This window comes from Nannobrachium achirus (genome assembly GCF_963921795.1).
Source record: "Nannobrachium achirus genome assembly, chromosome: 2".
Classification (NCBI taxonomy): Eukaryota; Metazoa; Chordata; class Actinopteri; order Myctophiformes; family Myctophidae; genus Nannobrachium; species Nannobrachium achirus.
The window spans coordinates 59,159,252-59,173,106 of NC_137811.1; the positions used below are offsets into that span (position 1 = coordinate 59,159,252).

General features: G+C 40.9%; 1 protein-coding gene across 3 annotated transcripts in view; it reads right to left on the reverse strand.

The window, feature by feature from the left end:
• LOC308305549 (leucine--tRNA ligase, mitochondrial-like) overlaps positions 1-13,855 on the reverse strand; it is a 100,491-nt gene that overhangs the window by 64,062 nt on the left and 22,574 nt on the right. For all 3 annotated transcript variants that reach the window (XM_080750361.1, XM_080750359.1, XM_080750360.1), the window contains exons 2-3: positions 10,993-11,210; positions 6,506-6,637 (exon numbers count right to left, since the gene is read on the reverse strand). In XM_080750361.1, the coding sequence (XP_080606487.1) occupies positions 6,506-6,637; positions 10,993-11,199 (339 nt within the window). In that variant the 5' untranslated portion in view covers positions 11,200-11,210. The remainder of the gene's footprint in view (positions 1-6,505; positions 6,638-10,992; positions 11,211-13,855) is intronic.

Sequence of the window (13,855 nt, forward strand, 5' to 3'; positions counted from 1 at the left end):
AGTGGATGGACACTTTTTGCCACTGAATCACAACAACTGTGTCTGTTTCTGTGGGGAAAAAAATTATAAAAAAAAAACTTTTTTTTCATTGCATAGTAAAGAAAAACATACAAAACCGTGGCACAGCTACCTTGGAGGCATTTTGGCCTGTGGCACAGAAAGCTTAAAAACTTTAAAAGGTTTGAAATATTATTCAAAATGACCAAACCTGCAATGGCAATGGTAGGCAGGTTTCAGCATGCCAATCCTGAGTTTCCAGAGATTTACATTTATTTCATTTGTAAAAAAGTTTAAAAAAAAAAGGTTTGGTTCCTAAGTGCCCTAAAAAGGGCTTCCGGTTTCCGGAAGAAACGGGACATAGCCGATTATTGACTTCCTGATCCTGTTTCCGTTTGCTTACTCTGTAAGCACAGCTGCGGCTAACTCGGCAACGGAGGCACCGATTTGCAAGCAGATATTTTTGTTTGGAAGCTGTGAACGGCGTGCACATGCGTGGTGCATGATCCGTGCACCATGCCATGGACACGCACACACCCACGTTAAAAGGTAAGAAAAGTCTGTCAGTCTGCTACATAAGTTCTGGCAGAGGATGTGAGTATTAGTGAGGACCAATGACGTGAAGAAAACTGGCGAAGTGGTCCTTTAACAACAACCATCAGGTACAAACATGAGCAGAGATCATGTTTAAACTGTTTTATCGACACACAATATTGACAGGATGTGACCGTCACCTAGGTGCAACTTCCCCTAATCAACCGGTGAACAGGCTATGTGCGAGCGCATGAGAGAAACCAATGAGAAGAACCTCTCTGACAGATGCTGAGCGGATGTTATTATTCTCCCGTGCAGGAGGAGGGGGGTATGGCGGGAGGGAGGGAAGGAGGGAGCCTCCAATCATGTGTGACGGTGGTTGTAGCGACAGACGGTAGCTGGGGAGTCTCTGTGTCGCTATACGCTGTCTGTACGCTACACTTTTGATCACAGCAAAACTACAGCGGTGGAAGATATGTTTTAACCCATTTGGAGACGATATTTAAAATAAAAAAACGCCTTCTAAATCCTAACCTAATCCTAAAAGTTTGGAAAAATTCCTGTTGCTATGTACATAGCAACATCTAAAATAACAAACATGTTTTCCTGATTTTTAAAAAAGTTATGAAAACGTTCAGGCTTTCCCTGTTTTAATGGCTTAAACCCCAGCATCTGTAGTATTGTGGGGAAACCTTTTTGCTGAAAATAGCAGATTGACGTGCGTCGCGTTGTGAGATTGTCGATCTGCTAACACAAAATACACCATCAGTATAGAGCCCTGAAGGACTCCACTCAGCCACATGGGGTTTAAGTGGTTAAAGGACGACTTCACCCATTTTCAACTTTTGTTGTTCATACAATTGGTCCTTACTATGCTCATGATGAAAATCATAAAACAAATAATAGCCTACTCAGTCTGTGTCTCAGAGGAGGGCTGTGGACAGATCGGAGACCTAAATACCAGTGCCATTGTTAGGAAAGATTTTTCAGTTTTTCCCCAAACAAGTTTTAATTTTTTTATTAACACAAGAACAATGGCTTCCATTATATATGCTTAACTTTGCAGGAATAGAAATCCTGCAGTTTTAGCTTGGTTGCCCATCGTTGATATCACTGGTAGGCGGGTTTCTGAACCAACAGCCCTCCTCTGAGAAACAGAGTGAATAGAATAAAATGGTACCATATTATAATAGTGATAATTGATTGAGTATTTTATTAGACAAAAGTGGAGAACAGAACAAGTATAGTCAATATATTAACCGAATGTAGTACAGTACAAGTACAGTTAAACACCCTGCCTAAAAGGAGCATCCCAAATAAGTCATTTTACGGTCTTTTTTACATCGGACGTCCTTAGTATTAAACTCATGGCTATAACAAATATTCAAATATCATCACGGTTATAAAAACAGTATATATGCATGGTAGGGGAGACAAGGGGGGTGGGGCTAAGGTAAGGGGCGCTCACTTCTCGCCTGTCTTTGGGAGAAGTGATAACTACCTCCACCTCTGGCCTCCTGAAAGATGAGTGTTCAGGGCAGTCTTGAAGGAAGCCAGCGAGCTACATGTTTTAAGGGAAGAAGTCAAGGAATTCCACACTTGGGTGGCAGTGCTGTAATAATGGTAATTAGTGAGTACCAATTATATGAAAATATGTAAAAAAATGGGTGAAGTCGTCCTTTAACTAAAAGTAGCAATACCACAATATATATAGACTACTGTGAACCTATTGTACCTTTGCTGAGTAGATGAAGGTTTTAATACACAGCTGCACAAAGCCGCTGCTTTTAAACAAAATCGCAGCGTGCGCATTATGGAGGATGTGTCCACCTGTGCATGCAAGTGCATGTGTTCTGCAAAAACCCCTACGGGTCCCTTTTCTTTCGCTGTGTGGACTTTAAAAACAGATACCCACAATACGCACCTGCTGCGACGCACACTGCCAGTGATGGCACATATTCAACTGCTTCAGCCTGATTTTATACTTCACCATACGATGGTGTCAAGAGGTCAAAAATAGTTGATCTACAAGCTCACAATTGTCACGCTGTCATGCTCAGTGACTTGGTGGTACATCTGCTATTTTCAGAATGACAGTTTTCTGTATTTTAAGACAAGTGTTACACCCATTTCAGGCAAACACTGGGAGACAAAATTATTGTTTTCTTTCTATTTGTTTGTCTAGGTGGGACGCCAACCACAGAGTTCTCATCATTGCTCCAATCTAGCGCGCCTTCTGCATTCCACGGCGCCACTCGCTTTGTCTCTAACCAACCATCAATCCATCTCTCCACTTTCTGTGAGGTACTGTAGAAACATGCCGATTACAAAGCAATGACAGGAGCACTCGCCTGAAACACACTCCACTACACGGCACTACACCCACTGACAACACTTTCATGGCCTATTAGGCTATGGTGTTCAGGGGAGGAGGGGGAGAGGGAGAGGAGAGGAGAGGAGAGGAGAGGAGAGGAGAGGAGAGGAGAGGAGAGGAGAGGATCAAAATCTACAGTTTTAATTTATAGTGGTGTAAAAGTAATGGAGCCTGCGGTAGTTCTTTTATTTGTGGAAGGCAGGATATGTTGTTGCTATCTCCCTGGGCCTAGTCTTCATTAAGCAGTCAATTCATTCACACCCCCACAGAGCAGTCCGTCCCCTCACGTTCATTCTCATTGGCTACAAGCTTAATTCTCATACGCCCTCTTACCCACAATGCATCACAAACAGTCTATTTAGGTAACTTCCTGTTCTATGTTCATTCTAGAATGTTTAGCTGTACTACTGGTCGTGCAGCCGTATGTGTTAAAAAATCCCTCCACCTCCCCGTCGTCCTCCCTGTACATGTAGTTACTCACGTTATATGTATGGTTTACAGATTGTTCTGTGTTTTATGGATTATGACGGATCTCAAAACATGTGTTTATGGATTATGATGTGATCTCTTGAATCATGTAAATGTAGTTATGTTGTATGTATCGTTACAGATAGTACTGTGTTCTATGGATTATGATGTATAATCTCAGTACCGTGTTCTATGGATTATGATGTGTAATCTCTTAAATCATGCAACTGAAGGTTCAGTGTTATGTGCATGTTATCTGTATATCATGCTTTGCTCTGGGGGGATTGTGATATATCAGATTGTGGCTCATGTTCGAGCAGATAATTTGATTATCACAGCAGAGCTACATCGCCAAACTAAGGTGCAATATCATTGCATAACTGGTTATATCATTGCAATAAATGGTATGGTTAAATCTTAACTTGTGTCGTTCATCCTGAGCTGAAACATATAAAAGAACTATATTTTCCTCTGAGCTGTAGTAGTGTAGAAGTAAAAATATTGAAAACAGTAAATACTGAAGAAACATTGTATTGTATTATAACAATTATAATAGTATGATACAGTAGGTCACGTGGTCTCTCTGAAAACGCTCTGAAAAAGTCTGAAACTCATGTCACAGTGTAATCTGCCCATCGCCCCCAACAACAGCTGACCAGTACCGTAAGTAGTCCAAGTAGAGTCAATTAATTTGATTGGCTTATAATTGCGCATTCCCACAATGACATCATAAAAATATTAACTCATATTTTAAGATGACTTTTTAAAGTGACAGTACCCCTTTAAGTACAGTGCTTGTCTTGAGTACATGTACTCGGTCACGTTACACCACTGAGTGAGAGAGATAATGGGCCATTACTGTCATGTAAGGTGTGTGTGTGGGTGATTAGCACACTTTCCCTGTCATCTGACAGACAGGGGTACGGTAGAGCAGCCTTTACATATACACTAAGGTTGGTTACCAAGGGCAACCATGTATGATTAATTTGTTCATCACATAAGCGTAGCCTTATTCAGTCACACGAACAAGGTGAAAACAAGCATTTGATCAAATACAGCAAAGCATCCAATCAGGGGCGTCACAAGGGGGGGGAAGTGGCACTGAGTTATTAGGGCCCAAGGTGGAGGGGCCTTAATTATTTTATACTTTAGCTTTTGAAAAATAGCAGATATACAACTTCCCAGCGCTGCACCGAGTGTGAGCTTGTAGATCTGCTATTTTTGAAAAGTCGAGAAAATGTGTGCAAATCTTTGAATATATGTATTTTTTGTAACTCAAAATTAGCTTCACATGAAAAAGTTTGAGCACCACTGACATAGAAACATATAGGTTTAAAAAAAAACGTTGAAGGATTTGAAATATTCAAAGACCTGAATGTTCAAGATTTTTCAAAAATAGCAGATCTACAAGCTTGCAGCTCGGCACTCGGTGCCGCGCTGTGAGCTTGTATATCTGCTATTTTTCAACAGTTAAAGCACAAAATAATGCGTTCCCAGTCTAAATGGTTTAAACCCCCTCCCCCTATGAAGAACATTCATGGGGGGGCCCGAAGTGAATCCTTGTACCCAGGGCCCAGAATTTGGTATGACACCCCTGATTGTCACGCCGACTTCCTTCCATATAGCCATGCGGTTGCTCGTGGCGACGGCAGCCCCCTTGCAATGACTGGTCAGCTGTCATATCGCTCCTCAGGTTTATCAATTATCACCGTCTCCCGCTCTGTGCCTTTTATCACTCCCCTCAGCCAGGCCAAATTTAATCTGGCAATGTGATAAACAGCAAAATACCATCTTTCATATCCGCTCCATGTCATCTTTTTACTGGACGCTTTTATCAGGCCAAGGACCCCTTAGCTGAGAGAGAGATGAGGCTATATATATATTGTGTGAAATTGTGTTTCCGAGAAACTCTTCCATGCAACTTAATAAGATAAGAGGCTTTCAAGCTACAGTAGCTCACCATATTTAGCTGAGCGAGAGATTGAGAGATTTGAGACTATAGCATTGCAGTGCAGCTTTGATGTCTTCATATAGGTTCTGTATCATCATGGTTGTGTTACATTTTTGTTTGTTTGTTTACAAATTACCTTGCTAAATAAACGTTCCTATCACCTGAAGATGTGTCTCCCCATCTGTAGTAGCCCTGGGACCTCCTATAAGGGTACCCTATAAGGGTCGCAAACACAGCTTGCGTTTAGCCGACAAAGCTTATTAGCAACCTCACAGCTCAATGGCTTTAGTTTGATGCTTTCTAAAGGCTTGGCAGTAATGCCTGTGTGGCTCTGCCAGTTCATGCATGGGAGTGGGACCACATGCTCCTTGTGAGCCACAAGACCCCAAGGTCAATTCTAACTCCCATAATGTCATGCATGTCTCTCTTCACTCTTTCTTTACCTCGTTTCCCGTCTCTCTATACCATTCGTTCTCAAACCACTCTTCTCAGAGCACCTCTAATGTATTCATCCACGGCACCCCTACGTACATTTTTGACATTTGACAACGTTTGGCGTGGTGCAGCAGCAGCACACCAGCCGAAATTCTAATATTTCCAAAATGATTTATTTTATTTTAATGGCATAGACTGGCATACTCACTGATACTGACACCAGTATTTTAGGCAGTATCGGCAGCTTTTCTGATACTGGTATCAGCATCGGAACAACTCTAGTGTATTTGCATACCAGTGGTGTAAAGTAACTAAGTAATGTACTTTGAGGTATTTGCACTTCGCTTGAGTATTTCCAATTTCCAATACTTTTACTTCTAATTCACTACATTTCAGATCCAAATATTGTACTTTTACTCCACTACATTTATTTGAAAACTTTAGTTACTAGTTGCTTTGCCGATATAAATTATAATAATAATATTATAAATCATACATAAACCACTTTAGCCGTATTTTATACCTTGGCTATCTGAAACAAGCTGTAGATCTGCTAATTTCAAACATTTAGTACTTTTACTTTTGCTACTTTAAGTGCATTTTGATGCCAACACTTTCATACTTTTACTCAAGTACCTTTTGAATTCCGGACTTTTACTTGTAACAGAGTATTTCTAATATATTACAGTATTGATACTTTTACTTAAGCAAAACATGCGAGTACTTTTTCCACCACTGTTGCATACCTGATGTCCTCTCATTCTCTGGAAGTGGCCGATGGTGTCACTGATCGTATAGACGCGCACATGTCCCATGTGCAGGCGGCCCGACGGGTACGGAAACATGGAGAGGACATAGAACTTCTTCCTGCCAGAGCCCTGGGAAAAGCAGAGGTGTTGTCAGTGGGGAATGTTGAACGGATGGAGCAGGACAAACCTCCCGTGGGGTCACCTCTAGGGATGGGGCGATAAGCGATATTATCGTCTATCGTGATAAAAAACACTCATGATAATCGTATCATGGATTTTTAATTTATCGTGATATCGTCCACCGGCATGCACTGGGATCAATTCAGCTTTTATTTGCCGAGCTGCATATCCGGTACCACTTCCACCACTCTCTATAATAACCCTATAATCGGTAAAAGGTACTTAAAATATACGTACTTCATACAGCTTTTTTCACTCTCTATCAAATGTCTTTGCCAAAAAATAGCCGCATTGCGACGCGTTGTAAGCTTGTAGATCTGCCATTTTGTGGCAAATGTTCTGCCCCAGGATAATTGTGATATTATCGTAAATAGCGATTTTTTTTGTCACAATAATCGTGATATGAAATGTTCATATCGTCCCATCCCTAGTCACCCCGCTGTCAGGTGAGCCACAGTATCTAAGGTACAACAGCTACCAGTGGCAAGCAGTGGGGAGGAATTCATTGACACACCGATAAAAAGTGTTACGCTTTTCATATTACAAAGAAAAAATATTTTTTTCATTAGGGATTATTATATTTGCAGAGAAATAAGACTATATAGACATACTGGATTCATCTGAACATTCTCTGAACAACTCAGAAACCGGTGTCACTGTCAGTAACAGGGAATAAAAACATTGCAGTTTTGAATTACCTTAACCCATTAAACCCATTCAGAACAGTGGTTCTCAAAAATAGCAGAATCCAAGCTCACAGTGTGCCACTTCAGCTTGTAGAACTGCTATTTCTGAGAGTTTTTGAAAAATATCTAAAAGGATTTTGAACAAATCTTCTCTTCTGGGGGTCTCCGTGGCACAAAACATTTTCAGATGGGGGTCCACTCCACGGTCAAATATACATCAATTTGGGTGTCCGTGGCACGACAATGTTTGAGAACTACTGATTTGGAGAGCATTTATAGAATCGCACTCAGGTCTTAAAGGGTTAATAATTAATAATAGTCTTTCATGGAGACCAACTGTTAACCTGTGCTGAATCGCACAACACACAGTGTGTTACCCACAATGCAAGGTGTGATGTTCACAACTGTCACCTAGGGCTGCCTGCGGGCGATATAACTTCAAATCAATATTCACGACTATTTCAAACTTTTGCCTCGATTACAATTATCGAGAGATTATTTTGACAAAATATTGTGAAAATAGACATGCTCACACGCGATGCGACAGGTTGTGAGGTCGTAAACCGTCTATCTTCATATTGTTTTGTATGCCACCAGTCCATGGTTATGTCCTTTTTGTTGATTCGTTTATATATAAATGGAAAAGAAACTGCTTCTCAATTATTCAATCAATAAACATATATGAGCCATATTAACCCATTTAGGCCTAACCTATAGTTAGGCCCGAGGGCTATTGGTTATAATATATAGATATATTTTCGGTCAATTGCCCCAGCCATACTGTCACCACAGACCACAGTCACACCCTAGCCAACAGAAGATACACAAACTCTGCCACCCACCATACGTGATTATATGAATCTTCAACCACAAATCTTTCAATTAATTAATTAGTTAATTAATTAGGAGCATGGATGTCATGAATTGTCCCTGATTAGCATCAGCATCTTCAGGTAATTGCATTCAGAGATGACAGACACATGTCAGATAATTAGCCTGGTATGACCATGATCGTTGCTGTCGGGAGGAAGAAACCTTGTACCTCCATATTTCAACAATGTTTTTCCATAAATTAGTGACCTACTGTTGGTTTTATGAATATTTAACCAATTAATAGTATTAACAAGTGCTTGTGACTTAAGCAATATTACTCAAGAGGGTGTGCGTTACGGTGATTATTGGCACGAGGTGGAGACGAGTTCCTTAAGCAACGCTGAAGTGCTAAAAGTCACAGTAAAGAACACCCTCCAGTGTAAATGACACATTATCCTTAAAAAAAATCTGCTCATTTCATTGCAATTGTTATATTCGATAGAAATTCATAATCTTTTTATGCCAGATTTAGCTACTATGTCCCTGAACTTCCAATGAAAATTGCTAGCGTAGCCGCTTAGCATAGTGCTGGGACAGGACCAGGCACAGTTGACTTTTTTTACATTTAGATTAGGTGTGCTGTAATGCTTGTTTGAGGCACGGGTAGATAGCCATTTCAACCAATCAGATTGCTTCCTCAGAACTACCTGTTGTATAATAAATATTAACTACAGTACACTGGATCTATTGGAAAACATTCCTTTTTCTATCTCCTGAAAAGTAGACGTTTTGGACATACTGTACACTCAGTAGAGACCTGGTCTACTGTGAGCTACAAGGCCCAGTCTCGGTAATGACGGCAGGAATAATTGGAAAGGATGCTTAATGGCCCAAATTTAATTTAGAAGGAAAATAAGGCTACGGGGTGCACCCAATAAATATTCATCCTGTCAAAACAGACACCTTCAATAAAGGCAGTAGTCTCTCTACAGTCAATTATTTTCTCCACTAACACCAAATGCCTTCTTTTTTTCTTTTTTTTTGGGGGGGGGGGTGCAAAGTACACACAGCAGTGATAATAAGCCACTCTGACAGTCCACCATGTTCAAGTGCAAACCGAGAGCTATTAGTCGCAGCTTGTTATCACAAACCACAGTACAGTATGTGTTTGCTCTCCTACAAGGAAAAATGTTCCAAGGCAGTGTCTTAAAGCAGTGCTATGGTTCTCAACCTATGGGTTAGGACCCTCAGGGGGATCACCACATGATTTGCTTTTGGGAGGGGGGCCCCACAGATGACCGTGAAGTGACATGGACATTGAAGACCTTTTTTATAACAAAAGAAAAAATACCTTAACTGCATCAAACATCACAATATTTATCTGTGGAGTCAAACTAAATTGAATGCATCAGCTCCTACATTCCAAGTGCTTGTCAGGGTGGGGGTCCCCAGTTCAAAATAAATATGATTCTTTTGGGGGATCATGGCCTGAAAAGGTTGAGAAGTCTTAAAGTATTGTCTTGTCTTGTCTTCTTGTCTCATCTTACAGGTCCCATTGGTTATATTTGTATTGAACACCTACACCCTCATGCCTCATTAGAGTTGAATTTAAGCTCTTCACCGATTTTCATATAATTGGTTGGTCCTCCCTAATGCTTATTATAAGATTCCACAATTTTTGTCTATTCACTCTGTGTCAGTGTCTCACAGGTCCACTGTGGACCGTTCAGAAACATATACCTACCAGTGAGTGACATCATTGGCGAAGAATAACAGAGCTAACAGAAACTACAGCCTTTGTCTTCTTGGAAGGTTAAAACAAGTGTCTACTAGAGAATCTTATAATCTTATTATAATGCCATCATATAATGGTCATTACACACCAGGGCCCACGTGAATAAACAATGCCTTTATTTTGGTGCATGATACCTCATTCAAACAGGATGATTTTATTCATGGTGAAAAATAATTACGTTGCTTCATCGCCTCGTTATAATCGCACTCAAGCATGCATGTACTCATAACACAAAACAGCTGTTAAATTAATGCAGATTAATCACACTAAATAATCGCTCCCTGTGTGTACCTTTAGTGAGGACCAATTATGTGAAGATATGGTTGAGAACAGATAAAGTGCTCCATTAAACATTGAGGATTTACACAGTAAAATGTAGTGGTTCTCAAAGTGGGGTCCGGGGACCTTCGGGGGTCCTTGGGGGGAGGCAGATCTACAAGCTCACAGCTGAACTTGCAAATCTGATATTTTTGAAACTTTTGGAAAGAATCTTGAAAAACGTTTGGTAGACTTTTTCATCCAGTGCCAATTACCTAAACTGTAATCCTGGAAGCTAATCTCCCTCTGCCAAGCTGGGGAGAGCGGGGGAGTTTCCCCGGTAGGAAGTAGCGTGTGGAAGGAACACGTTATTCCAGCCAGTTCCTTTCCCCTCCATCAAGTGCCCCGGCTGACCAGGGGGAGGCAGTATAGAGAGCAGGATTACAGCATGTTTTTATGAGGGTACCTACCCTAGGCTAGGGGACACAGGGAGAACATGCAAACTCCACAAAGAAAGGCCCTTTCGCCAACACCATCTAGGGCGCTGATGATGCAGAGGAGAGAACACGCCCCAAGCGCCCCCGGCTGGATTTGAACCCAAATGAATTATTTTTGGAATATTCTCTTCTATAGCAAAAAAAAAAAAAAAAAACATTTTCAGATGGCAATGATCCGCGAGTAAACTCTATATCAATTTGGGGGTCCTTGACACAAAAAGGCTTGAGAAGCACTAGGTGTAATGTAAGTGTCACCTCCTCCTGTGCCTCCCTGCTCCATTGCTGCATGATGCGGGGATGCCACCACTGTTCCACCTTGCGCCGGTTCTCAGCTCGGTAGTCCTTCTCCCACACGCCCGTCTCACTGAACAGGGTGCGCAGGGTGCAGCTGGGGGGGCGGTGCAGGGGGAGAGGACCCCTGCGTCCACCCAAACGGGCCAGCGCACGCAGTGATGCCGGCATGGCTCCGTCACCTAGGTAACACAAGGGATGAGAGCACAGTCAGTGACATAATAAGAAAAGTAGGTCAGTGAGTGTGCGTGCGTGTGTGTGTGTGTGTGTGTGTGTGTGTGTGTGTGTGTGTGTGTGTGTGTGTGCTGCAAGAAGTGTACTGTAGGTCGTTATGATGGCTTATGATTGTTGACATCTAAGAGAATCCAACTAATCAAAATAAGCGATTTTCCAAAGGTCGCTATGCGGCCCGACCCTCTAGGTTCCAGGCCGCTGCGCTACCTCGACCGATATGTCTGCATGAGTCATGGTGTGGAGGGCTTTGTCAGAGTAGACATTGTACCCGTCTGTCCGTGTCCCTTTTGTGCCCATATATGGAAATCTCTGTATTTGTCTGTCTCTAGCTGTGTCCCTTTTATATTATTTATCTGTCAGTCATTGTCCCTTTTATGCCCATTATGTCATCAGTATATGCCCATATATTGATATGCCTGTATATGGGCAATTGGGCATATAGGTCGGATCGGCTGTTCTGGACTGACAAACCGTTTTCTTTATGGTTATGTCCGAGTGATGTGGCTGTGGTCCGCCTGCCAGCCGGCCTGCCCTCCCGTTATTGGCCAATTTGAATCACAGCCGAGCTTAGGTTTTAACCTGATCACTGCTTGTTTGTTTGATCATTTGATTGTATTTGGTTGTATTGCTTCTTGTTGCACTGTTTTTTTTTGTCTTGTACAGCACTTTGGTCGACACTCTCGACACTTTATACATAAAGACACTTTATATAACTGCTATGTATGGCACTTCATAAACCTTGTTAGTTGTTGTGCATATTTATAAACATTTATAACGAGTGTTATAAGTGCCTTATACAGTAGGGGCTTATTCTGTTTATTTCGAAATATAATGCATTATAGACCTGACCTTTAAGTAAAGTGTTACTGTGACTTCAGCGTGTTTCAAAAGCACGAACTGTGTGGAATCAAATCGGTGTTGGATTACTTATACAAGCTTTTATCGAAGCCCATTTCCGCCACAGATTCTGCAAGTCATTATAATGAGAAATGTTCTCAAAATAATAATGACTTAGTATCTCAAAATAACGAGAAACTTGATTAACTCATTATGTTGATACAGATCTCTGGAGGAAATGGACTTCCATAGGAGGCTTGACTTCAATTTAATGTTTCTGTACTTAGGCTGAAGGTCATAATGGGAGTAGGGGTGCAACACTTAATCTAACTACAAATATGATTATAATGAATAATCGATTATAATAAAATAATTGATTCGGGGGAATAAGTATACAGTCTATTATAGATTCTTATCATTATAGGAGACAAAAAAAAAAAAGCTATGAAAAAAGCAGATCCACAAACTCACACAAGAAGCGAGCTTGCAGATGGGCTACTTTTGCACAACACATTGTTGTGCAATGAAGTATAAAACAGGGCTTAAGTGGTTAATCAATTATATAAAACATCCATTTCAATATCTTTGCATTGATTCATTACTATAAAAAAAGAAAACACGCTTCTCGATTATTCAAAAAAGTCATTGATAGAATCACCACCAAAAGCAAATTTGAGTCTCACTTTCACCAACACACAACACGCACGGCACGGACGCAAGCACGCACACACACACACACACACACACACACACACGCACACGCACACACACACAGTTACCAAGGTAACCCTGGATTTATACCGTCTCTGACTCTACATCCTCCTTGGTAACAAGGGAAAGTTGCACAGACACTTCCACATAAAACGTCAATACAGTATGAGCGTAGAACTGTGGTTCTCTTAATAACTGAGGCCCATTTGAGGAGATCACTTGAGGCGAATCGTTTGATTTCACCATATGACACAGACACTACAGTACCGTAAGTATAACTATTACTACAGTATCGTGGCTGTTGGGAGGAAAATGTCCAAAGCTGTTACTTTTCATGAAATGGAAAAAGGAACCTGTGTTCCAATGGATCCATTATGTATAGTTGTTATTCAGCCATAAACTCTCGTTAATACTTCTCATTGGTTAAATGAAGCCCACACTTAACGAAAATAGCAGATCTACTGTAACAGATCACAGCGGGTCGTTATGTGACGTGTTGTGAACTTGTAGATCAACTGTTTTACTCACTTTTGCACTTTATTGTGCTCCAAAGTAGGAACAATGGAGATACGAGGTTTCTGCACGACAGCAATTATATAAAATATAATACTAAAAAGCCCCTTTTCTACCTTCATTCTTTGTGTGTGTGTTCTTAGTTGTTAACCTTTTTAACTAGGTTTTTCCTAATAAAGTTGATTCTGTTTTCTGTAAGCGCTAGATATTATTATTATTACTACTACTACTACCACCACCTCCTCCCTGGAGACCTTGATGAGAAAAGGTTTGACATCCAGCTATGCACTTCTGAACAGAGCCGATCGATGTCAGATTTTGCTGATGCTGGAAGAGTCCTACACCTACACCAGATTACCTCATATTTGTCAAAACGTGCAAAATGATCAAATCAATGAAAAACTTAAGTTTGATTAAACTTTCTATTCAAATCTACAAATCTACAGCGGTAGATCTGCGATTTTTGAAAAATGTTGATAATTTGTGCAAATCTTTGAACCCTGGCAAAACATATTTTTGACATGGGGGGGGG